General features: G+C 42.5%; 1 protein-coding gene across 7 annotated transcripts in view; it reads right to left on the bottom strand.

The window, feature by feature from the left end:
- The window catches only part of Amotl1 (angiomotin like 1), a 144,548-nt gene that overhangs the window by 33,660 nt on the left and 83,644 nt on the right, over positions 1-27,244 (bottom strand). For all 7 annotated transcript variants that reach the window (XM_074066880.1, XM_074066881.1, XM_074066886.1 and 4 more), the window contains 3 exons: positions 25,925-26,210; positions 12,268-12,412; positions 11,013-11,102 (listed from right to left, as the gene is read on the bottom strand). In XM_074066880.1, the coding sequence (XP_073922981.1) occupies positions 11,013-11,102; positions 12,268-12,412; positions 25,925-26,210 (521 nt within the window). The remainder of the gene's footprint in view (positions 1-11,012; positions 11,103-12,267; positions 12,413-25,924; positions 26,211-27,244) is intronic.

Consider the following 27,244-nt stretch of genomic DNA (forward strand, 5'->3'; position numbering starts at 1 on the left):
GGAAAAAGGGCGCTGAGCTGCTATGGTTCCAATATGGCTTGCTGTACAGGAACCTTGGTCTCCAGGATGGCAGAGTTAAGGGGCTAGTGCATTAGAAGGTAAGAAGGGAGCTTAGCAAAAGGTAATTCAGTAATAGAGGCACTGCCCTCAGGAGAGTTTAGTGCTTTCTCTTGGGATCTGCATTCACTCTGCAAGACTGGAAGAGGGTTGTTGTAAGCAAGCATGAGACCTCCCCCAGTCTCTCTTGCTTCCTGCCTTACCATGTCCTGTACATGCTCACACATGATACCTTCTACCATGGTCTGATACGGCCAGAAGGTCCCTACCAGAGCTGCGTAGATGGTACCAATGTTGGACTATTAACCTCCAAAACTGTGAACTAAATAAATCTTTCTGTCTAAAGTACACAGCTTCAGGTACTTTGTTATAGCTACAGAGAACAGACTAAAGTAGGGGCCAAGAAAGAAGGAGGGCAGTTCTGGAGACTGCACCCCTCTCTCAGCCAGGTATCTCTTCAGCTTCCAGGCATTTTACACAGTGGGCTTCCTTTTGAACAAGATTTCTGAGTTTGAAACTGGTTCAGGCATTACTAAAGAAACCAAGATTTCTGGAAATGGCTGTTGGTAAAATGTCAGGAAGAAACCAGTATGGGGAAATGAGATGAAGACTGAAGTGTGCAGGGTGTGTTTGAACTTTGTGGCCCAGGTTTAGAAGGAAAATAAGATTTCCCTTATCATGTCAGTAAATCCCTCTGAAATATTAGTTTTCAAGGCCCATCCTAGTCTATGGGCTTCTTCCTCCAACTTTTCCTGAGAGAAGGACAGTTCTCTAATAAATCCTTAACTTGTATTCCCAGTCCAGGGGCTGCTGTCTGTCTGTCTGTCTTCCTACGGGGTATATTTAACAGTTGGCAGACCCTTCTCCATAGTGTGACTAAACCCTTGTATCTTTGCAGGATTTTAGGAAAGTAAGATAGTTGACATTTTTTATATGTGAGGAGATATGACAAGTTGAGGTAGAATCTTACTGAATAAGAGGGTGTTAATGGGTACATGGTCAAATTCTAATGCAAGCTTTAAAATAAAATTTAAAAATGATTTGCTAGTTTTCAAGTATTTCTCAATGGGAAGTAGCAAAGCCTAACCACAAAGTCTCCTATGTCAAGTGTAACATACTATATTTGGTTACTTTGTATAACTTACCTGTCGCTCTTCAATGTCCCAGCCCCAAGGTGGATTTAAATCATCAAAAGTAAAATAGCTCAGGTTCGAGTTGTTGAAGTACTTATTTGAATACTTGTGAAAGCTGTCTTAAATGTAATTTTCTCTAACTGCCCATTCTTTATGTTGCGTTTTAATTCTGGAGATTGCACTTACTCTTTCAGGTGTAATCCACAGGTTTTATTTACCCACCTAAGTTTATTAGCTTGCAAACTTGCTTGATTGAATATACACCCAGCCATCCAGCTCAGCCTCCAAATGTGCTGTTCAGCCTTCCATCTTATTTTTTTTACTTGAAAGAAAAAGACACTGCTATTTTCTACGACTGCTGACAGTACAGTAACTAATTAGACAATGAAGTAATACCGCCACACACATACAGGATGCACAGGGCATTTGGCTTTCTTTCTGTTTTCTTTATTTTCTCAGACTGGGTTTTGGCATGTAGCCCAGGCTGTCTTCAAACTCATCATGCTCCTGCCTTAGCCTCCCAAATGATGGGATTATGGTCATGCACAACTATGCTCAGCTTAGTTTTGACTCTACACATATTCATGACTCAATTATATATCAGCCCTGAAGAATTAAGCTTTCTACAATAACCAGAGAACTTCTCTTTTCTTAATAAAAAAGATAAACAACAGAAAATTCTGTTTCCAGGTATGTCAAATAATGTCCTGCCAGACAATTTGGCTCCCATGAAGAAAACAGCCATAAAATAAAGAGCAAGGCTCTGAAGTGTGAACATTAGTAGACAGGTGGGAGGCGCCAGCTCAAGAGCCACCAAACCATATGTATCCTCTACAGTTGTTCTCTGTGTCAATGGGACCTGGTCTAAGGCACCCCCGGACATCAAAGTTTAGGGTGGCTCAAGCCTCTTATGTAAAATGGCATAGTGTTTTCATTTAACCTATGCACAACCTTCCTTATACTTTAACTCTGATAATTACTTATAATACCTACTTCAGTTTAAACGGTTGCTACACAGTGTTATTTAAGGAATAATGACAAGAAAATAGTCTGCACAGGTTCATTACAGATGTAAATTTTTTACAAATATTTTCAGTCCATGGTTGGCTGTAACCATGGATGTGAAACCACAGATATGGAGACTAACTAAACCCTGACGGTGGTGTTTGTTAGAGTTCATCCAACTGAGCACTTTAAATGTGTGCGTTTTATTGCAGGTACATAATGCCTTTCAACAACCAGAAGAATATGTGGTGTACATAATAAGATGTTTGTAATCTATATTTATTTAAATTAGGGTGCTTCGTATGTTTTTGAATATGTATAAAATGTTGTTTTTATATTGTTTTGATGGTGGCAGGGATTGAACCAGGGCTTCAAGCTGCATCCCCAGCCCTATATTTTTTAAATGGCCCCTGTGAGCCATAGATGTGGCTAAACACCACGGTCTGGTACAGAGATTAGAAGTTGATGCTGGGGAAATTGTTAAATCTGAGGAAAGAAGTAGTCCATGCTAGAACTGATCAGGAAGAAAGAAATGTGTTGCCTGCAGTCATGTCCTCCCTTACTTTAACTTCTGCAACCCCTCCCATTTTCATTTTTGCAACTTGCTTTGAACGGATCCTTTTTTTCCCCTCTCCTTTCTACCAAACCACAGTCTTTGTAAGCAAGAAAGAAAATTACTAGCAGATGCAAGCTTATTTTTAATGGGTTAAGACCAAATTTTCTGGACTCAAAACAAATACTTTGTCCCTCAAAGTTCTCTGATTCCATCAAGATACAGCTGTAGGCTCTCACCATAATTCATGAACTAAAAATAGTTTAAAAATGTATCATAAGAAACCACACTACAGTTACTCATTGTATTCTGTCTCCTTTTTATTTTGTCATCCAGAGAACAATGGTTTGATTTTGTAGACATTTTGAAAAAACTATTTTTTAGACTCCAAACTCTATTCTGCCCTGAAAATTTTATTTTATATGAGGAGGATATACTGGATTGTCAAGCAAGGACTTTATTGTGATTGGTTCACAGACAGATGGAGAAGTGAGACACTCTGAAGGTCAATTCTAACAGTCAGAACACACAGGCAATCTGAGTACGTTCCTATTAAGTCTAAATGGTACTGGTCTAAATAATTTGCAACCACGGGAGACTTCTAGTAAAAAAAAATTTTTTTTTTATTTGTTATCCAAGATTCTTCTCAGGGTAAAAACGTGAAATCTTCATTCACCCTCATACCAACAGTGTCAACCTTTTGGAAAAGGGGGTGGAAAAAATACAAAAAAGAAGGTCCATTTCTAGCTATGGTACAGCACCCAAGGGTGTCGGGCAAACCACCTGACCGCTTTTGGTTGCAAGAAGAGGAAGAGCCAGCAAGCCACATGCCCTCTCTGCAGGGGTCCTCAGTGTCTGTGGGACATGGGTCCAGGGCCCTCCAGGACATCAAAGGATGCTTAAGTCCCTATGTAAAACGGCACAGTGTATGCGCGTACTATGCACACCCTCCCATATACGTGAACTCCTATATTTACTTGTAATACCTAATAATTCAGTGTAAACAGCTGTCACACAGCATTGTAACACATGGATGCTATGTTGAGCTCCAAAGTCGCTGAGAGACCAATGCTGCCACTTCTCACCCCTGGTGCCCAGGAGGTGACTTCCTAACAGCAGTGAGAATAGCCTGGGTTCAAAATCTGTCTGCCCTACTTCATCAACTTGTGGACATTCTTAACCTTCCCATGCCTCAGTTTCCTTTTCTGCAAAATACCTGTAGTAACACCTATCTCAAAGAGTAGGCTGAGGGATTAAGAGACCTTGTACCTAAAATAGTGCTTGGCTCACAGTAATTACTCGATTAGTGGTGGCTCAACCAGGACCAGAAGGACCAATACCAGGAGCAAACTTACAGATCAACATTTTCTGGGGACAATGCCACTTACAGTGGCCATGAAATGGTAGCTTACTAAGTTCTGATTTTGAGGACACATGCATTGCTAGTGACAAGACCATAACCTCTAATACACTCTCCAAACTCAATACCAAGTCTGCTCAGGTCATCTCTCAGCAGGGCACCTATGGTAGGAATTTATGCCCCTGAGAGAGGCCCAGGGAGTTAAGTACCATGACAAACCCCTGGGTGAGGTGCACCCAGCCTTAACCTCTGTCAGCTAATTCTGGATCCTCACTGGGTAACTGAGATTTGTAACTGCATTTCTATGTGTCGCAGTTTTCTATCTTTCTAAAATGACAATAATCTCGTTCCCTTGATATGGGATTAAGAAAGGAAAAAGCAACTATGTCACAGTTTATAAGTTAAGACAATTTACAAAGTAAGATCTAGGGAATGCTTTCAGAGTTCTGTATTTTACATCTTCCTTCACTACTTTCTCCTTCTCTCCACCTTCCTCTTCCATGACTACTGCCTGGAAATGAGGGCAGCAACTAAGGCCTTCAGGTCAAATGCAGCCCACAGTCTGTGGCACACCCATTTGTTTATGGATAGTCTATGGTGGCTTTTGGGCTATAGAGACAGGGCTGAGTGGTGTGTAATATTTACTACTTGGTCCTTAACAGAAAGATTTTGCAACCATGTCCAGAACACAGCCAGTTCACAGAAGACAGCCTGCAACTGCTTGTCTATAGGTGACAAAGATAGCCATTTTGCTGACATTGAGCAAATATTTATTAAGTGCCTCTAAGAGCCAAGCACAGTGCCACATTCTGGGGACACAATGAGCTGAAACTACAGTGCTGAGTATAATGGGTGTACAGGACAGTGGGGGAAGACAGAAAAAACGATTATCCAAACAGTTACCTATTTGCAGTTTTGGTAAGTGTCTTTGGGGGAGTATGAAAAGGAAGATATAACTTATGTCAGAAAGTCTTCCTAAGCAACTGCTATTTCGAACATATTCTGCACTGTTAGGGAAAGTGAGGATCCCTGAGGCCACACGAAATGCAACTGTTTGCAATTTGGTTTTCACTCTGTGTTTACTCCATCCATCTATCTAACCATGTCAGTCAAGAAAAGTGGATCATAAAAAAGTTAAAGCTCAATTTTTCAACCTTATAACAGTAATGCCAATAAAAAACATTTAAAAATCATCAATGTGAAAATCATAACTCATGTCCACTTGCTAAGAGACCAGACATCAACGCATGACCAAGAGACAGTTCTTCAATTAGCTCCATTCGTTGAGCATGGGAAATCAGAGCCTAAATTGAGTAACATTATTTTCACACTTGAGGAGAAGATTTGATGAACATAAACAGATACCCTGTGGACCACATGCACTTCTGGTTGTCATGTAGGCTTGACGTTCCCCAGTGCTGCCTGTCAAAGTGATCAAGTGGGCTTAAGCACACACATGCTCTACTTTCCAAATTCAGCAGGGCCAAGTAAACCATGCAAGCATTCTTTGGGAACACGGCTCATTCTCCTTTCCTGAAAACGGAGAAGGCAAGTGCTGCAACAGAGGCAAGGACGCAGGAAGAAAGGTTGCAGAATAGTTGCATTTCATAATGCCTTCTTTGCATCTCCCATCCGATTATCTTCAGAGCTCTGCTGGCCAAACTGGGAGATTTAGTCCTTTTACTTTAAGGCAACGGAGGAGCGGGGCGGTTAAGCATCTAACTTCAGATCACTGAGCACATTAGTGAGACACCAGGATTCAGAAGATGCTGCAGCTGGTCCAAAGCTACCTGTGGGGATCTGTGCCTGTACAACTTTGAGTCCTAGAACTGCATAGTCCTACAAAGGTAGTGAGCATCTTTAAGGACAGTTCGTTGGTTTGGGCAAGACAACCTTCTCACTCAAAGTGCTGCTGCTCTAGCAGGCCTTGCGCCCTTGCTCATGGCGCTGACTTGTCTTGTCTGGTCTGTGGTGGGTCAGTGTCACCACAGCCAACTCTCACCTCCTGCACAGGCACAGTTGAGTAAAAGAAAGAAGTCAGGGGACCCAGAAAGGGTGAAATTAATATCCACTGTCTGGAGAAATACTCCTGTTTGTTTGTGGATTTTTAACTTTTTTTTGTTTAGGGTTTTGGAGATAGGGTCTCACTAAGTAACCTGGGTTGGCCTGGAACTTGAGATCTTCCTGCCTCAGTCACCCAAGTACTGGGATTATGGCTATACACCATCAATGCAGCACTACTTTTCTTAATACTGAAAAAGGTTTTCTTACCTGGATATTGTTTTCTACTTGAAAAAAGGAAGAAAGGAGACAAAAAAAAAATGAAGTTGAGTGGTTTTAAATTGCTTCTATTCAAATAGTAATTCTTTTAATAATTTCACTTAGTCCCTTGACATAAGAATTCCAGGGGTATCTCCTTCACATGACTGGAGACAGTGAATTAAAAAGAACATTTTGATACTGATGCCACACAAAGAGAATTTCAAGCTTACTGTTACTAGGATTTTCTGCTTGTATTCATTCTCTCAATGTTAGACTGAGTGCCCGGTACAAAAAGATGCACAGTGTCTTCGTGGGGTGAATATTGACAGAGAATGCCTATGGTTCTCCCACCCAGCAAGGACTAAACCATGACGAATAGTGGTAAGTGCTGTAATGGGAGCATCTGTGTGTGACATGGGTGATGCCTCCTAACGAAGCCCATCAGGTGTGATGAAACCAGTGCAAATTCACTAGAATCGCTGTGCACTCTATCTAAGCCAACAGAATAAATGTTTATGTTTCTGCTTTGTGCTTCACACAAGACCTCATAGAAATGCCAACACCAGAGGAATTTTAAGAAATGATTTGGGGCTCTTTTATGTTTCATAAGAGACACAAAATATGTATCTAAAATAAGATTCAAGGGTAAGAATGATGATTACAAGGTATATTGAAATAAAAAAATTACTGTTATTTTTGAAACAGTTTGGCCTCACACATTTTTTTTCTGTTTTTAAATCCATGAGACTTTTAAGGCAAATCAGCAGGTGTAGTTCTGCCTCATTTACTCACTACTTAACAATATGTTGTTGAAACAAATAACCGAATGTCCAGTTTTTTTTTTCCTTAGACAGGCACCCATTTAATAACCACAGTTGAATTTGCTGAGAGCTAAGTTTAACCAGATGTGCTGAATGTTCAGGGCCCAGAAAACCCCAGGGAGTGGAGACTCTTGGCTTGCAGAGCTGATCAGGTCCCATCAGACCCAAAAACTGTAGCAAGGCCTGACACATCTATTTAAGAACAGCATAAAATGAATTTCCATCTCAACCAATCTGATTTCCCCACATGCAATATTCTATTTTTGGCTCTCTTGCCTAAAGCACATGGGATTCTGCAGTTACTAATTTTCAGAAATAATATTAAAAGTTTCATTGACCGAGAAGTCATAGCAAAGACTGACAGATTCCCAGAGGCTCTGCCTTAGCAAACAGTAACCTGCTCTGGTTGTGTGACAGTGGGAGGAAAGAGGAAGAGAGAGAGAGAGGGGAGGGAGGGGAGAAAGAAGAAGAAGAAGAAGAAGAAGGAGGAGGAGGAGGAGGAGGAGGAGGAAGAGGAGGAGGAAGAGAAGGAAGAGGAGGAGGAGGAGGAGGGGAGAGAGAGAGAGAGAGAGAGAGAGAGAGAGAGAGAGAAAGATAGAGAAAATGGGCACCTCAGTGAAAGGACAAAGCAGCCCCAGTTACGCACTGCCAAACTAAATACAAGTTGGCAAGAGGCCCTGTTTTTCAGGAGCAATTTGGCTTTGACATCACTAACCTATAATCTATTAAACAACTGGAAAGGCAAGCAAGCAAAACTAGATAACAAACAAAACTTTGAATTCCTTCAAAGAGAATGTTACAACATGAGGTGGTAGGGGAAAAGCTTTCTTCAAGGTTGTTAAATTATTAAGCACTTAATTTCCCAAGATTTTCCATATACACAAATCTTTTTTAATTGTATTAGCAGATGTTACTTGTATAGGGGGTTTCACAGTGACATTTACATATATGTGTATAATGTATCTTAATCAGATTCATCCTCTCCATCATCTCCTTCATAACCCCCCCCCATCTTCTTAGAACAGTTTTGGCAGGGTTCATTGTTCAATTTTCCTACATGAATATGAAGTGCATTGATCTTACCTGAAAGAAATGTTATAAGCCTGTTCAATGTGCATTTCAACCTTTAGAACTCAGTGGCAACTACCCAACTACCCAAGGCCTTCCCAGGCTCCAACTAAGAACAGAGTTTAGTTTTTAAAATAAAACTACCATGGGAAGCAGAGAAATTTTAAAAAAATCTATCCAGGAACATCCTCCTCACCTCCATTAATTTTGAGAGCTTTCACTGGTATTCTAAGAGTTGCTTGGATGCTATTAGACTTAGCAGCCTAGTGTCAGTGTGAATGCCAAACACAAGAGGCTCCCCCTTCCCTCTGATTTCCCATTGGCCAGGATGCTGTCAGCACTCAGCTCTTGCAGGGATCATTCAAGTGTCACAGCTGTTGCCACACTGTTTTGCCTTTCTCTGAACCAAGTGCTAGAATCCAAAGACACATTTGAAAAGAAGGCTCCACTTGAGTGGGTAGTGTTTATAATTATGATTACTAGGGGGCTGATGAACTTTATTCTAATAATAGGGTGTCTGAAAGAATACTCAGATAATGGAACACATTAATAACCATGAAGAGATGTAGTAATTCATGCCTGCCATTCTATATGCACATGCTAAAATGAAAGCCTGACAGAGTGTGCCTCCCATCCAGCCTTCTGAGTTTCTCTGCGCCTATTGCTGTACCTGCTTACTGAGCTAAGGGCTGCAAGTAGAAATGACTTAGCAGCTCAGACCTTGACTGGTCTGATCCCAACCTGCTTCTCCTGTGCTGTCCCAGCAAGTTTCTTTCTTTCCACCTAGTTTCTTTCTCTATCATTGCCATTATTCAACTGGTCACCCACCAAGTCCTACTACTGATCTGCTGCTATGTTCCACTGCTACTTCTACTGTCTTAGTTCAGGACTCTATATTTTTTGTCCAGATATTAAAATGCCTGCTAACTAGTCTCCTGTTTCTAGGTTAGTCTCTTATGAACTTGCTATCTATTCTGTCCACCAAGCTAGCTTTCAAAATATAGTGTGAAATCATACTTATACTGAAAAAAACATTGATGAATGCTATTATAATCTTGTATTATAAATAGTATCTCTAAGCATGACATAAAACCTAGACGGATTTATAAGTCTCTATAAGACACAAACACTATAATCAAAGCTTTAATAACACTGAAGAAAACACTTGCAACATGCTCATTTTCTTAATAAACAAAGGGTTCACTAGGAAAAAACCTGCCTAACTTTGAAATAACTTCTTGAGTCCATCTCTCAGCCATGCCTGGAGAATAAAAACTAATGCAGATAGCTATAATGCTGTGAGGAAAGCACAAAGTCTGCTGTGAAGACCAGGTGTGGGGAAAGAGGTTAGATAACACAGTTATCAAACTGTTACATCATGCCTCAACTAGGATACCCCCGAGCAGGTGGAAAATAACTCTGGCTCTCTTGCTTATACCATTGAAAGACAGTGGAGCAAGTTTGCACAGAGCAAACCATTCCTTGTGAAGCTGGAAGTGCCTTGTTTTCTGATTACGATGTCTCAGCTTTGACCCAGAAGGTTAAAGTCTTCAGGAATGTGTCTGGTGTCTAAGCTTACCCAACACCAAAACCTATTATTCCATCAGCACCAATGGGGCAGGAGGCCAGAAGCAGTGCTCATCAGATGAAACACACTGACCTTTCAACTCTGACCTGAACTCAGAGATCTACTGACATCCTGACAAGGAGGCAGTGCATCAGCCGACTGTGCAGAGCTAACATTGCTGAGGGGTGTTCCTCTACCCATGCAAACCGTCACCCACAAGGAAGGTGTCAAAATCCTGTATACAATGCACCCACCCAATGTCTCTACCGATGTGTTTGATAAATGCATTGATTTATGACTTTTTTCTTTTGTTCTGCAACTATAAAAGTTCATGTTACCTTTTCCACAGTGGAACATGTCATTTGAGGGTTAGATGAATCTGTTTCCGGGCTAGGCTTACTCATATTTGGCTCAGAATGAGCCATCTCTTACTCCCTTTGGAGCAAAAGCTGACTTTTGCATCAGCAATATGTTTCTTTTTGTTGTTTTGAATTGTTTACTTTGTGGGCACTTATTTATAATATTGTTGAGAATTATGATATACATGTGAATTCAATTTTCTAAACGACTTTTAGAATAGACAGTTAGAGTTTACAATTTCTGGCTTATGCACTGAATTTGCAGAAATTCAACCTTGACCAATGGTTTGTCAAAACCCATTTGATTTATTGTTTCCCTCTGGTAAAATTAATAAAATATTCTCCCAATAAATCTAGAGGCCTATAAAACCACTGTCCATTATTCCTGGCTGAAATGGGTTCAGTGGTTTCTAGAAACGAGCAAGAATGGAGGTGTGCAGCGAGACGATTTACACAAGCTACCTGCTGGCAAAAGGCAAAAAACTCAGAACATCCCCCTGAACAGAACCAAACCTTGCCACTCAGCCTCTTCCTTTCTTGTAGAAAAAGACTTAAGACTTATTTGAAACAGTGACGTTGCTGCTATAGAAAGAGAGAGAAATTGTAGGTCAAAGGAGAGAACTGACATCACTGAAGTGACATATGTCAACCTCAGCTTTTTCTCTGGCACACCAAGGAGGGCCTCATCTGAGGCTAACAGGTTGTATGCTAAATTAACACACAAAAAAGCCAACAGCACAAAACCTACTGAAAATTAATATGATTCTTTCCTCAGGCCTTCAGCTGTTAAAAATACCAGCTTGGTATGAATGAATGCAGTGACTCACTCTGAGAAGCAAAATGCCCCTCTGTGACTTTGTCTCCACGGTCATCATGTTCCCTGCTGGACAGCTGCCTGTTGGCGGTCTCCAGTCGATCTGTGAACAAAGAGGAAATGATTAAAAAGAAATGCATATGGGTGTAAGTAAGAAATAAAGGAGGTGCCAAGAGCTGGATATGAACTGATGCTCAGGCAAGAGTCCCAAACTGAACAATCCTTGAAGAGGAACAGTAACTGTATTCCAGAATACTGAAAGAAAAGCCTTGGGTGCCACGCTGGGTCTTTATGCAGTTAATGCTAGGGAGTGTACCAGTAGGGAGCAGCTACATTGCTGGAGAAACCACTCACTTCTTCTACAGCCCCCAAACCTCTGGTTTGAATTCCTTCAAAGATGTTCAGTCTTCATGACCTCAAACCCAGTCCTAGTCTATCTTTCACCAGCAGTAGCAACTGCTACTTGAATCTCAGAATCAAAAAGCAAATAAAAATAACAATTAAATACCAAGAAGAGGTCAAAATGACCTGATGATGAAGACTGTACACAGTGAGTTCTGTGCTTGTTCAAACCACTTGGTGTATCTTCATTTATTCGGTTCAACAGTGCAGCTCAGCGAGTACTTACCGTATATATATGGCACCCGACATGAAATGGTTTGGAGCAATGGAAAAGGCAGGCTCTAGCTCCTGGGAACTACCAGTATACTGATTGTTTGGACAGTAAATAGCAACTGGAAAATGGCTTGCCTGACTGAGAAAGAGGCAAGATTTTCTGGGTTTTGCCATTGTGCATATTGAGGCTGCCAAGATCCAGCAGCAGGGGCTCCTATCTTCCAGGAAAGATGTGCATCTACAAATGTGGCCCTCCCCCCCACCATAGGAGGAGCCCATGTCTAGTTCTGTCTTCTGTATTATACCTAGCGAATGAGATGCTAGCTTCCAAAGAATGCTACTATCAGCCTGATGTGGCAAAGGTTGTGCAACCAACAAACATTCCTACTCATGGTCATTGGTCACTATTGAGTGCTTTCCTTCCACAGCCTTGTGCATCAGGTGCTCACAAGTAAGGCTCCAGGCTGCGACTTCAATCAAACAAAGCAGAAAAGAACAAGGGTGAAAATTTTGTCACCCTCCCCAGGTTGACAAAATTTACAAGCTTATCTAACACAGGTACAAGAGCATCATAGCAAAGAAAGCTGGCCCTGGATCAAACTGTGAGCTGAATGAGTCGTTAATGGTGAGAACAGGAGTTGAAAGCCACATGCCTCGGAGGTCTCTGTTAAAATCGTGAAGTCTTCGGATCTCTCCTTCCAGCTTGTTTCTCATCGCCTTGTCCAGTGACTCTCGCTTGGTGGTGGACTTGACTAGACTCTCATAGGCTTCTGAAATTCTCTGGAGTTCTTTTTCAAACTGTAATAAAGAAATGACAGTAGGTGACATTCATGCCGGTGCCTTAGCGACACTGATTCTATAACATTCCAAGCGTGATGCTGTGTTTCAATGCACACTTTCTGCATCTCATGTTTCACGTCTACCAAATTGTGGAGTCGATTCTGCCCCAATCTGCCCTCTGAGGACCATGTTAGTTAGGATCCTACAAAACTGGCTCATAAGTCTGGCCAGATCATCCAATGTCACCTTGTAAAGTTCCTGTGTACCCATATTAGGAAGGGGTAAATCTAAACACAATTTAAACCTCTTACATTTTGTATGACCACCTATAGCTATTATTATTATTATTACTCTCATTAACATAAGAAAAATGTCAAAGCACAAAAAAATTAAAGCATCACAATCAAAACCCAAACTTCTAGACTCTTGAGTACAGGGCTCTTTTCAGAGAACTTCCTACTTGTCTCCACTCCAGGAGAGGCTTCATCACTGAGCCTTGTACCCATCTATGAAATCAGCTCTAGGTTCGGACTTATATATAAGTGTAAAAAGTACATCACAGAAAACCTTTTTACATAGAGCAATTGAGAAATCAGAGATGGACACTGCATTTTGTTCTTAAATTTCACTGAATTAAGAGCTGTAACCAGGAAGAGAGGCGCACAGAGACTGATACCAAGTAGCCATAAGTGTTATAATGACCTCTGACATAATAGTGTTTTCCAAGGTTGTAGAAGGTTGCTGTGTAACAGATCCTGGTAAGTAAAGTTGAGGTGGGAGACCCGCAAACGTGGAAGTGTGGTGTGTGGTCAGCTGCTGCTGAAGACGGAGCCTAAGACACAACCGGTGGGGAGAAAGCACTAGTGCTCCTTACTGAGCACCAGGAGGCCAGAACCAGGTTTTCAGCCCCTCTACAGGAAAAGCAATATCATGAGGAGCCAGTCATGTCCTTTGCTGAGCCCCGATCAGATCACAAAGTCCATGTTGGTCAAGACTCCTATAAATAACACAAACCTAACATTTCATTATTCGATTATAACATGCATGGAGTGCTCTGGGTCCAAGGTACACAAACAAGAAAGCCCACTCGTGGCCTTCGGGGCTTACGCTAGGCTGGCGTGTGCCCAGGCACACAGCTTCTATGATGTAGTGTGATAAGGGGCGTGATGGTGAAATACCCTAGCAGCCTGGAGATGATGTAATTAATTTCACAAGGGAGAGAATGGGGTTCTCTGAAAAAGATTTCACAGAAAATGTCATGTGAACTGAGCCTTAAAGGACAAACAGGCTGTGCACGGTGGCTTACACCTGTAATTCTAGCTACTTGGGAGGCAGAGAGCAGAAGGATCACGGTTCAAAGCCAGCCCCAGCAATAGTTGAGAGAGCCTATCTTGAAAATGCCCAACACAGGAATTCCAAGATGGTGGCTAGAGGTAGGAAGCAGAAAGCGACCCTACTGTAGTGAAATCTTGGAGAGACGCTGGAGACACACTTTGCAGGCATAATCACCGAGAAAAGGCAAAACTTTGACTCCTCCACACCTCCAGCCGGCGCAGAGAATCTCCACTTCACTAAACGGAGAACCGAGGAGGGCCCCTGGGGCCGCCAGTGGCCGGCGCCCATACGGCTTGGGAAGACGCGGACCAGGTGAGCTTCGCGGTACCGCGGTACCCCACAGACAAGCCTGGGCCAGAGCAGCATAGCCCCCTGGACAGACTGACCTCCACCCGGGAAAAAAAGAGAAACTGACTACTAAGCAATAAGAACAGTTAAGACACGCAGGAAGGAGGGTGGGGCGCCCTGAGCGCTGAAGGTTGGGGGAAGGGAACCCTTCCCGGGACTGTAAATAAACAAGCCGGGTGGGCGGAGAGGCTCTGGCGGGAGCGGGGGCGCCCAGCAACCAGGAGCAGGGATGCTTGTGAGAGGAGGGAAGACCCACTTTCCACGTGAACTGTAAATAAACACGCAGGCCTGACAACGCGGGGCAGTGTCACCTTTCCCAGTGCTTGGAAAGGGAAAAGCCTGTAGCAGAGGCTCCCGCACAGGAGAACTCTGAGCAAACAAAGCCTGTGGGACCAGGTGAGTGCTAAGCTCACCCCAGAGATCTGCATAAATAACGCCGCCAGCTACAGGCTGAGAGCAGCAGGCAGGCGAGCCACAGTTGCAGATACCACTCTCAGAACTGCCTCCAGACGCTTTTTTTTCTTTTTCTCCCTACCTCTGATGAGAGAACAACCGAATTACACCTGCAAGCTGAAAAACTTACTGAAACTGTATTGCATTTGAACTGGGGACACTTGGTGGGGCTTTTTTTTTTTTTTTTTCTTCTGTGTGTGTGTGAGTGTAGTTTTGTTCTACTTTATGCATCCCCTTTGATGAGACAACTACAGAACAACATCTGAGGCACCAACTCCAGGACTGGAGATTGAGACGGACATCCAAATTATTAAGACTGAAATTGCATTGCATATAAACTTGGAAGTTTTTTGGTTTTTTTTTTTTTTTAATTTTCTATTTTCCATTTTATTTTAATTCATTTTTATATATAGATATTACTTTCATATACTTATTTTTTATTTTTTTTATCTTTGATTTTCAATCCTCTCTCTGTCTCTCTATTGTCTGTTCAGCTTACTGTCGACTAGTACACTAACACTCCCTGTTTATACCTTTGAAACTCTCTTGTCTGATACCTTGTTCTGCTTTCTCCCTCTTGTCTGTATATTTGTTTTCCCCTTTTCTTTAACTTCTTGCTTTCCATCTCAGCTCACTCTTCCATTCTCAATATTACCATTGTTATTATTACAAGCTAGAAAATACTTAATTACACACAGTACAGGGACAGTAACAACACCAAGGACAATGACGGGAAGACAGAAAAAACAAGGAAACCAGTTTCCCCACAGCAAAAAATTAGTACAGGAACCAGAAGGGAATGAAGAGAACAGAAGCTCAGATCCAGACTCCAACAAAATGAAGATAAACTATGCCAAAGGACCCAATGAAGTCCACAAGAATAATTTAAAAGAAGATATACTACAAGTACTCAATGAGAATTTTATAGAGATGATACTGGATAGGGTCAACCAAAATGTACAGGAGACACTCAAGAAATTCCAAGACAATAAAAATAGAGAATTTGAAAAAGCAAAAGAAGAAATAAAGGAAACCATAGAAGCACTGTATAAACACCAAAGTGAAAGAGAGAACACAATGAATAAATGGATAAATGAACTCAGGACAAAAATAGACAACAATAAAGAAGAAAACAGCCAGGATATGGAAAACCTCAGAAAAAAGAACGAAACAGAACTGCAAAACAAAACGGAAGGCCAATCCAGCAGAATAGAACAAACAGAAGACAGAATCTCAGAACTTGAAGATGAAATGGTAATTAAAGGAAAAGCTGAAGAACTATTAATTAAACAACTCAAGACCTGTGAAAAGAAAATGCAAGAACTCACTGACTCCATCAAAAGACCAAACTTGAGGATCATGGGCATCAAAGAAGGAGAAGAGGTGCAAGCGAAGGGAATGCGTAATATATTCAACAAAATAATAACGGAAAATTTCCCAAATCTAGAGAAAGATATTCCCATACAAATGCAAGAGGCCTCCAGGACACCAAACAGACCAGATCAAAATAGAACTACTCCACGACATATCATCATTAAAACAACAAGTTCAGAAACTAAGGAAAGAATATTGAAGGCTGTAAGAGAGAAAAAACAAGTAACATACAAAGGTAAACCCGTCAAAATAACAGCAGACTTCTCAACAGAAACATTAAAAGCAAGAAGAGCGTGGGGTGAGATCTTCCGGGCAAAACTATCATTCAAAATAGTTGGAGCAATAAAAGTCTTCCATGATAAGCAGAAACTAAAACAATATGTGACCACAAAGCCACCACTACAAAAGACTCTGCAAGGGATCCTGCACACAGAAAGTGACACCCAACTTAACCATGAAAAGGCAGGCAGCACCAAACCACAGGATAAGAAAAAGCAAGACAGTAGAGAGTAACATCAAGTTAGGTACACACAATCAAACCTTCAAACAACTAAGATAACTAAATGGCAGGAATCACCACACACCTATCAGTACTAACACTTAATGTTAATGGACTTAATTCACCCATCAAAAGACACCGTTTGACAAAATGGATTAAAAAAGAAGATCCAACAATCTGTTGCTTACAGGAGACTCATCTCACCGACAGAAATAAGCATATGCTTAGGATGAAAGGCTGGAAGAAGATTTACCAAGCCAATGGCCCCCGAAAACAAGCAAGAGTAGCAATACTTATCTCTGACAAAGTAGACTTCAAACCTACATTGATCAAACGACATAAAGAAGGACATTCCATACTAATAAAAGGGGAAATAGACCAAAAGGAAATAATAATCATCAATCTGTATGCACCCAATGTCAACGCACCCAATTTCATCAAACATACCCTGAAAGACCTAAAAGCATATGTAAACGCCAACACAGTGGTTGTGGGAGTCTTTAACACTCCATTATCATCAATAGATAGGTCATCCAAACAAAAACTCAATAAAGAAATCCAAGATCTAAAATATGCAATAGATCAAGTGGACCTAGTAGATGTCTACAGAACATTTCATCCAACTTCTACACAATATACATTCTTCTCAGCAGCCCATGGAACCTTCTCCAAAATAGATCATATCCTAGGGCACAAAGCAAGCCTCAGCAAATATAAGAAAATAGAAATAATACCATGCATACTATCTGACCACAATGCAGTAAAAGTAGAACTCAACAACAAAAGTAAAGACAAAAAACATGCAAACAGCTGGAAACTAAATAACTCATTACTTAATGAAGAATGGACCATCGATGCAATAAAAGAGGAAATTAAAAAGTTCCTAGAAGTTAATGAAAATGAAAACACAACCTACCGGAACCTATGGGACACAGCTAAGGCAGTCTTGAGAGGAAAGTTTATAGCCATGAGTGCATATATTAAAAAGATTGAAAGATCCCAAATCAATGACCTAATGATACATCTCAAACTCCTAGAAAAACAAGAACAAGCAAATCCCAAAACAAATAGAAGGAGAGAAATAATAAAAATAAGAGCTGAAATCAACGAAATAGAAACCAAAAAAACCATACAAAGAATTAATGAAACAAAAAGTTGGTTCTTTGAAAAAATAAACAAGATCGATAGACCCCTGGAAAACCTGACTAAAATGAGGAGAGAAAAAACCCAAATTAGTAGAATTAGGAATGCAAAAGGGGAGATAACAACAAACACCATGGAAGTCCAGGAAATCATCAGAGACTACTTTGAGAACCTATATTCAAATAAATTTGAAAATCTAAAAGAAATGGACAGATTTCTAGATACATATGATCATCCAAAACTGAACCAAGAGGAAATTAATCACCTGAATAGATCTATAACACAAAATGAAATTGAAGCAGCAATCAAGAGACTCCCCAAAAAGAAAAGTCCAGGACCTGATGGATTCTCTGCTGAATTCTATCAGACCTTTAAAGAAGAACTGATACCAACCCTCCTTAAACTGTTCCATGAAATAGAAAGGGAAGGAAAACTGCCAAACACATTTTATGAAGCCAGTATTACACTTATCCCAAAACCAGGCAAAAACACCTCCAAAAAGGAGAACTATAGGCCAATCTCCTTAATGAACATTGATGCAAAAATCCTCAACAAAATAATGGCAAATCGAATTCAGCAACACATCAAAAATATTATTCACCACGACCAGGTAGGCTTCATCCCAGGGATGCAGGGGTGGTTCAACATATGAAAATCAATAAACGTAATAAACCACATTAACAGAAGCAAAGACAAAAACCACTTGATCATCTCAATAGATGCAGAAAAAGCCTTTGATAAGATCCAACATCATTTCATGATAAAAGCTCTAAGAAAACTAGGAATAGAAGGAAAGTACCTCAACATTATAAAAGCTATATATGACAAACCTACAGCCAGCATTATACTTAACGGAGAAAAACTAAAACCATTCCCTCTAAAATCAGGAACCAGACAAGGATGCCCACTATCTCCACTCCTATTCAACATAGTACTGGAATTCCTAGCCAGAGCAATTAGGCAAGAAGAAGGAATAAAAGGAATACAAATAGGTAAAGAAACTGTCAAAATATCCCTATTTGCAGATGACATGATCCTATACCTTAAAGACCCAAAAAACTCTACTCAGAAGCTTCTAGACATCATCAATAGCTATAGCAAGGTAGCAGGATATAAAATCAACATAGAAAAATCATTAGCATTTCTATACACTAACAATGAGCAAACTGAAAAAGAATGTATGAAAACAATTCCATTTACAATAGCCTCAAAAAAAAATCAAATACCTAGGTGTAAACCTAACAAAAGATGTGAAAGACCTCTACAAGGAAGACTATACACTTCTGAAGAAAGAGATTGAGGAAGACTATAGAAAGTGGAGAGATCTCCCATGCTCATGGATTGGTAGAATCAACATAGTAAAAATGTCGATACTCCCCAAAGTAATCTACATGTTTAATGCAATTCCCATCAAAATTCCAATGACATTCATTAAAGAGATTGAAAAATCTACCATTAAATTTATATGGAAACACAAGAGGCCACGAATAACCAAGGCAATACTCAGTCAAAAGAACAATGCAGGAGGTATCACAATACCTGACTTTAAACTATATTACAAAGCAATAACAATAAAAACAGCATGGTACTGGCACAAAAACAGACATGAAGACCAGTGGAACAGAATAGAGGATCCAGATATGAAACCACACAACTATGAGCAACTTATCTTTGACAAAGGAGCTAAAAATATACGATGGAGAAATAGCAGCCTCTTCAACAAAAACTGCTGGGAAAACTGGTTAGCAGTCTGCAAAAAACTGAAACTAGATCCATGTAGATCACCCTATACCAAGATTAACTCAAAATGGATCAAGGATCTTAATATCAGACCACAAACTCTTAAGGTGATACAAGAAAGAGTAGGAAATACTCTGGAGTTAGTAGGTATAGGTAAGAACTTTCTCAATGAAACCCCAGCAGCACAGCAACTAAGAGATAGCATAGATAAATGGGACCTCATAAAACTAAAAAGCTTCTGTACATCAAAAGAAATGGTCTCTAAACTGAAGAGAACACCCACAGAGTGGGAGAAAATATTTGCCAATTATACATCAGACAAAGGACTGATAACCAGAATATACAGGGAACTTAAAAAACTAAATTCTCCCAAAACTAATGAACCAATAAAGAAATGGGCAAGTGAACTAAACAGAACTTTCTCAAAAGAAGAAATTCAAATGGCCAGAAAACACATGAAAAAATGCTCACCATCTCTAGCAATAAAGGAAATGCAAATTAAAACCACACTAAGATTCCACCTCACCCCTGTTAGAATAGCCATCATCAGCAACACCACCAACAACAGGTGTTGGCAAGGATTCGGGGAAAAAGGAACCCTCTTACACTGTTGGTGGGAATGTAGACTAGTACAACCACTCTGGAAAAAAATTTGGAGGCTACTTAAAAAGCTGGACATTGATCTACCATTTGATCCAGCAATACCACTCTTGGGGATATACCCAAAAGACTGTTACTCCAGAGGCACCTGCACACCCATGTTTATTGCGGCACTATTCACAATAGCCAAGTTATGGAAACAGCCAAGATGCCCCAGCACTGACGAATGGATTAAGAAAATGTGGTATCTATACACAATGGAATTTTATGCAGCCATGAAGAAGAACGAAATGTTATCATTCGCTGGTAAATGGATGGAATTGGAGAACATCATTCTGAGTGAGGTTAGCCTGGCCCAAAAGACCAAAAATCGTATGTTCTCCCTCATATGTGGACATTAGATCAAGGGCAAACACAACAAGAGGAATGGACTATAAGCACATGATAAAAGCGAGAGCACACAAGGGAGGGGTGAGGATAGGTAAGACACCTAAAAAACTAGCTAGCATTTGTTGCCCTTAATGCAGAGAAACTAAAGCAGATACCTTAAGGCAACTGAGGCCAATAGGAAAAGGGGACCAGGAACTAGAGAAAAGATTAGATCAAAAAGAATTAACCTAGAAGGTAACACACACGCACAGGAAATCAATGTGAGTCAATGCCCTGTATAGCTATCCTTATCTCAACCAGCAAAAACCCTTGTTCCTTCCTATTATTGCTTATACTCTCTCTACAACAAAATTAGAAATAAGGGCAAAATAGTTTCTGCTGGGTATTGAGGGGGGGGAGTGGGAGGGGGTGGAGTGGGTGGTAAGGGAGGGGGAGGGGGCAGGGGGGAGAAATGAACCAAGCCTTGTATGCACATATGAATAATAAAAGAAAAATGAAAAAAAAAAAAAGAAAATGCCCAACACATAAAAGGGATGGAGGTGTGACTCAAGTGGTAGAGCACCTGCCTAGCAAGCTCTGAGTTCAAACCTCAATACTGTCAAAAAAAAGTAAACAAAAAAAAGGCAAAGAGGAATTTGTCAGGCAGAAAAGGAAGGTGAAAGGGCTTTGACAAACTAGGCAGAAGAGGAGTCTGCAAAAGTGAGTACGTCCTTGGCATGGGCCAGGGATGAGAGCCAGGTGGAAGGACCAAAAGCTAGGGCCAAAAGAAGGACTTCAAGTTACAGCAAGGGAGAGTTACTGGAGGGACGCAGGAGGGACAGGTTCTAAGAAGGGCAGCCTGACCTTGTCAGCATTTCATAGAGATGAAGCTAAAGGATGGAGTTGGAGGATGGGGACAGAGGGAGGAGGCAGGAGGAAACAAATCCCAGAAAGAAGCTTATGTAAAGAGTTCAGTGACAGCAGACAGAACAAAAACAGATTAATTACGAGGACTCAGAATAGCAGAATTAGGCTTTGGTGACTGGCTCCACACAGTAAGAGAGAGAGAAATCAAAGACTGCACAGACACTGATAGTTCATAATGGGTAACACAATGTCACCAAGACAAATGATGACAGGGAAGAACAGCAAGCCAGTTTGACTTTGGAGAAACCGTGTGAGGCCCGCAGGCATCAGACTTCCCATTAGCAGGTCTGAGAGTCAGGAGAACGGATGTGATGCCATGGCAAACAGATGACGAATGACCACAAAGTGGAGACCACTCAGAGACATCGGCAGAGGACTGCAGGGTCAAAGGTCAGGGAGTGCTTATGCTGAAGAGGGTGGGGCAGAAGAACCAGGGAAAGAGACTGAAGCCAGTGGTACCTTGGTACAAGAAGCCAAAAACTTAAAAAAAGAATGACATCATGGCTCCCAAAGGTTACAGTGGAACCACGATGGTCTGGGAAGAGGACAAAGAGGCTGGAGAGCACTGGACTTCTGCTTAGAGCCAGCCAACGTCAACAGAGGTGCAGTTAAGATGCCAAGGCTCCTTCTGCTACCACGTTATTTTTCCTAAGGTCTTCTTATATCAGAGTTGGCTCTCCACTGTCTCCTGTTCAACCAGGCCTTTCTATCTCTTCCAGAGATTGTGAACATGGCAGCACAGAGCATCACAACATGTCCTGAATCATGTTCACAGTGCCACCACAAATGATGCTCCTCCCTTTTAATTTGATTTTCAAAGGAGACCACTCAAAAACATCACCACTGCTATTCTAATTTTATCTATACAAGGGGGACTTTGTTTCTGGACAGGCGGCCATATGCAGGATTAGTCCCCTTCAAGGCTGCAGGGCATCCCCTGGAGGCTAAGAAGGCTGAGGGCTCATATGCCCTTGACATTCACCCATGAGAGAGCTGCTCACCCCGCAAGCCCGAAAGCCCAGGACCCAGGAAGCCCTGGTGAACCACACTGTCCACAGGAGGCTTTCTGGGATCTGGCTGCAGGGTGCTTCCATCTGCTGTACTTACTGCACTGGAATTGTGATGTGTACACACGCTTTGCGTCTCTGGTTTGACTCTTAACTATTATACTGCTCTAACCTACATTCTATCCATAACCAAAATCCTGAGTGATTTCAGTGTATAACAGACTGTTAAATTTATTATATATAACAGCAATTTTGGCATATAATCTATAACAATCAAGGGCTCTGGTAAGCTACACCTGACTATGGAGGCTTCCCTTTCACCAAAACAACTTCTCTCTGAACACCGTAAGAGAAAACTTCAGGCCAGGTATGGTAGCACACTCCTGTAATCCCAGTACTAGAAAGGGGAGGCTGAGGATCAGGAGTTTGAGCTTAGCCTGAACTATGTAGTGAGTTCCAGGTCAGCCTAAGCTACATAGTGGTGAGACCCTGTTTCAAAAAAAAAAAAGAAAGAAAAAGGAACAGAGAAGCGAAAACATTAGGACCCCTACCATGGCACAGTTTACCATACTAAAGGATAAAATAATCCAGAATTGGCACATGGCTATGTGATCAGAAGGGCAAGGGACTGTGTTCAGGATGAGGTATTTCTGGGAGAATCATTAGCTGTCTTCAGTGTGGTTTTAGAGGAAAGAGCTATGACTAAATATAGGATGCTAAAGAGATGCAGACTGATTCAACACAAGGAGGAATTTCCTAATTACATTTTTCAGAAGCGTAGAACACCCAATAGTGAGCTCTTCTTCTCTGGAAATATTCAAGTAAAAAATGAAGGATGGGAAGCAAGGACTCCTAAGGAGTGGGAAGTGAGATTAGAGGAGTTTTAAGACTGAAGCTCTTTTATTTCTGACTGTACACTCCTTAAGGGCGGGAACCACACCTCTTCAGACTCTCCACGTCCAGAGCATCTTAAGCCCCCTGACATTTGCTGAAGATGAAGGGAAGAATGGATGGCTGTTTCTGATGTAAAACCATGGGAACTGCTCAGACTCCGAGTTTGAGACATCTAGAGAATACTGGGTTTCCCTCGCTCCCATCTTCCCTTGCAGCCAGGTGCAGGGAGCACTAAGCCTGGACTGTAAGAGAAGCGTTCGTGCCTCAGAGCAGAACGACAGCAGAGTGGAGATTCCTGCACAGCTTCCACTGGTGTAGTTGTCATAAAGAAATGAGCAGAGAAGGCCATGAGACAATGACAGCTGCTCCAAGCTCCAGGTACAACTTTTCCCAGCACCTTTGCTTGCACAGCTCAGGGGTGCATGTGACCAAACACAAGCTGCTGTCCAGGTCACAGCCTGCCTGATTACAGCTACCTTTGTCTCACCCTCAAAAGAAGAGGGTCTTCACTAGGGCAAGTCAGGGGCAACTCAAAGCTCAGACCTTCCTCTTCCAGTGTCCATCTCTCCTCTGATGGCTTCTGAGGCCACATTCAAGAGCCCATAGTTGGGTCCTGGTGGAAAGTCATTAATTAGGTTCCAAGGAAGCTGGGAGGATGGAGAAGCAAAAGGAGCAACCAAAAGGAAGGACAATAGCCACAGCTCTTTCTGGGAGTCCTCCCCATCACCTGCTGATGCTAACAGTGGCAACCACCACCTGTGCCTCTTTGGAAATGAGGCTGGGCTTGGGCAGTCTCTGATTTTAGTCATTCTTTTTTACTGCATCAACTATCCTCACTGAAAAGCCAAGTCATTGTCTCACCTGACCACCCTCTCCCCAGAACTAAGACTTACATGTCTGCTAAGAACACAGCAGCAAGGATGGTGAGAAAGGATCTAGGATGACCTTAGGGACATAAGGCATGGAATACTATACACCAAGTTCAAGCAGCCCTTCTATCTCTTGGTCCTACTTGCTGAAATCAACTATAGCACTAATAATGAGTATTGCAAGAATCCTGGCAAAATCTGAGGTTGCAAATGGTTAATTCTGGCTTGATATATGACAGAACAGTAAAATGTAGTATTTACAGAACCATGATAATGTCCAGGGGAGTGAGGGATTATGGGGTCCAGAAGGAAAACACCTTTTATTTGTTTCCCTTTTCAGAAGTCATGTAAATCCTTTTTGCCACAAAGTTGAAGGATCATCTTCTGTGCAGAGAAATTGATGCACTGGGAGATTTTACGTTTCAAAAAAGAAAAGTACATCAAAATCAAGAAAGAGATGTATGCTATTGTCAATAAAAATATATTAATGAAAGAGTCAAAGACTCTTCCACACCATCCATGTCCATGCCCTCGTGAAGAGGCTGGGCACCAAGTCTGCCCTCAGGTGGGTATGTCAGTCATGGAGCTTCATTTGTGGAGAGGAAAGAAATACTTGTTTCTTTAGCAGAAGGGCTAACTCGGCCTTTCCTTATGTTCAGGATGTACCAAGGAGCAGCTGCCCTGGGAGACATCAGAAGCAAGCGGGGGTCTGAGCAGCTACACAGGCCAAGGGCCAGGAGGCAATGCCTGTTTCTCAACTTCTAAGGTTCAAGTGTAGTGGGAGGAGTGCAATCTTCAGGCAGCCCTGTGTGTTTCTGGCTTTCACTTTTCCCCTGCAATACAGGCAACCAGAGCTCCCTGGGCCAAGTCTGGTCTTGGCTCCAAGGAGCTCCAGACCCTCTCAGTGGAAGGTTTACACCCGTGTGCCTGGGCAATTCTGTCTGTGAACATTTGCATCATCAGGCCCACTGTTTCCAGCTTTGTACTGCCAGCCCTCAGGAACTGACCAGCAAAGAGACCAGACTTACCTGGGAAGTCAATGCTAAGTAATGAAAAGAAACTGGTTCAGGCAGGCTTATTAATTGCCATATGGAGCCAAAGGGAACAATGCTCCTATAGTCAGGGAGGGTTTATAGTCCTACTCTTTCTCCTTACAAAAGATACTTATTGCCATGGACAGAGCCAGGCACTCAAGACTCATTAGACCACTCCTACCACATGTGCCTCTTTGCCCTCAGAAATAAAACTTGAGGACCTGTGGCTCTCCTGCCCTAAACCACGCCATTACCTTCTTCCATCCTGCAGCACAGCAGCTGCTGACCTGTGGGTAATGAGATCTCTGCCCCATGGCGTTTACTCTTGCTAGATGATGTTCTCTTATTTATTCTTAGCATAAAACTGTAAGGATGACAGCTGCCACATGCTCTGCTATCCCCATGACACCTGCTAGGGCTGCAATGATTCAGTGTTTCCCCACCTGATGAGGCAAGCATAAGAAAACACTGCAACTGAGCTCTTGACCCCCCAGTGTTGGGTCAATACCTCACTAGCCACCAGCTAATGAGACAAATGTGACAAACACAGGCTTCTGAGCTTCCCAGGTTTAAAGAAACACCCATGTCTCTCAATTCATTCCCCAGTATTACTCTTTGTGCTCCCTCTTCCACATCTGGGGAAATCCTACTTGACCTCTGAGTCCCTGGCCAAGGGCCAACTCACTGTCCCTACCTAGTAACCTCTCCACACTCACTGCAGGTGCTGGCTTGTGTAACTCCCTCTCCTTTCCAACCGTAGGCTCCTGCGGGGCAGGCACGAGTCATATTTATTTTTGCCTCCTTAAAGCTTTGCACAGTGCTTGGCATAAGAGGACTGGTTAAATGCTGGCAAGTGAGTCAGCAAATAAGGCCTCATGAGCAGGCAAAGACTGTTCCTCCCAGGGAAGCAGCTGCTTCGCTCCCCCGAAGTCACGCACCTTGTGGAGTTTGTCAGCATTGTCGTAGTAGCCCTGAAGCTCCTGGTGAAGTGCCCGATTCTCCTCTGTTAGGATCTCCACCATCTGCTGGGCCCGCTCCACGATGGCAAATGCATCAGGGCCAAGCTGCTGGCTGGGGGAGGCTGGCGGAGGCTGTGGACCCAGGGTCATCGGGAGAGGAAGCGGCAGGGAGACAGAGTGCAACGGCCCGCTGACGGAGGAGGTCTGAGAGGACATGGGGCTGTGCTGCTGCACTGTCGACGGGAACGGAAGTTGGCATGGGCGGCTGCAAGGGAACGGAAGGCAGCAGTCAGACCCCAGTGGAAGTGGGGGGCTAGGCAGAAAGCCCACCAAGAGACGCACTGTCCACGGCTTCCACACCCAGGGGTCACCAATGCTTCTCGATGCTCGGCTGAGCAGCAGTTTCCATCATAAAAGCCACAAATACTCAGCCCTCCCCTGAATCAGCACCGTGTGGCGACTGGCAACACAGTGAGCAAGACAAGCCAGGTCCCTGCTCTCAGAAGCCTGCATACTAGGGGAGAGAGACAGGCAAGCCATCAAACAATAAAACAAAGCCAAGAGTTAAAAAAGGAATGTGAGCTGGTGTCAGTGGCTCAGGTCTGTAATCCTAACTATGGGGAGGCTGAGAATGTGAGAATCACAATTTGAGGCCAGCTCAGACAAATAGTTCCATAGACCCCATCTCTAAAATAACCAGAGCAAAATGGACTGAAGGTGGGGCTGGAGCAGTAGAGCACCTGCTTTGCAAGTGTGAATCCCTGAGTTCAAACCCCAGTCCCACAGAGAAGAAAGAAAAGGAATGAAAACAGAATGACTCAGTAGCTGTGACTGAGAGGTCAGAGGTCAGAGGTCAGGGAAGGAGTCTCTGAGAGGTGGAGGTATGAGGCAAGCATGGAAGCACCCAATAAGAAGGAACCTCTGTGCACATATGAATAAAATAAAAATTTAAAAAAAAGAAAAAAGAAGGAACCGCTGGCTTGGATGGAGGGGAAGGTGCCTTCAGGTAGGGGGGTGCACAGGGCCTCTGGCAGGGATTAGCACCAGGACAAGCACGTGGAGGAAAGCTAGCTGGTACGAAACACAGCCAGCAAGCAGCAGTGCCAGACAGACCTAGAGAGATGGGCAGGGCCTCCTCAAGCCCCTCAGAGTGCACACAGAGGACCTGTCTTTGCTAGGAGCGGTGCGCAGACAATTTGGTGCCAGTGGCAAAAACAGGTACACAGGACCCTGGGTGTGGACCAGGTGATGATGAGGAGGGTTCACAGGATGGAAGCAGAGGAGAAATGATCAGGACAG

The sequence above is a fragment of the Castor canadensis genome, chromosome 2, assembly GCF_047511655.1.
Source record: "Castor canadensis chromosome 2, mCasCan1.hap1v2, whole genome shotgun sequence".
NCBI classification, from domain to species: domain Eukaryota; kingdom Metazoa; phylum Chordata; class Mammalia; order Rodentia; family Castoridae; genus Castor; species Castor canadensis.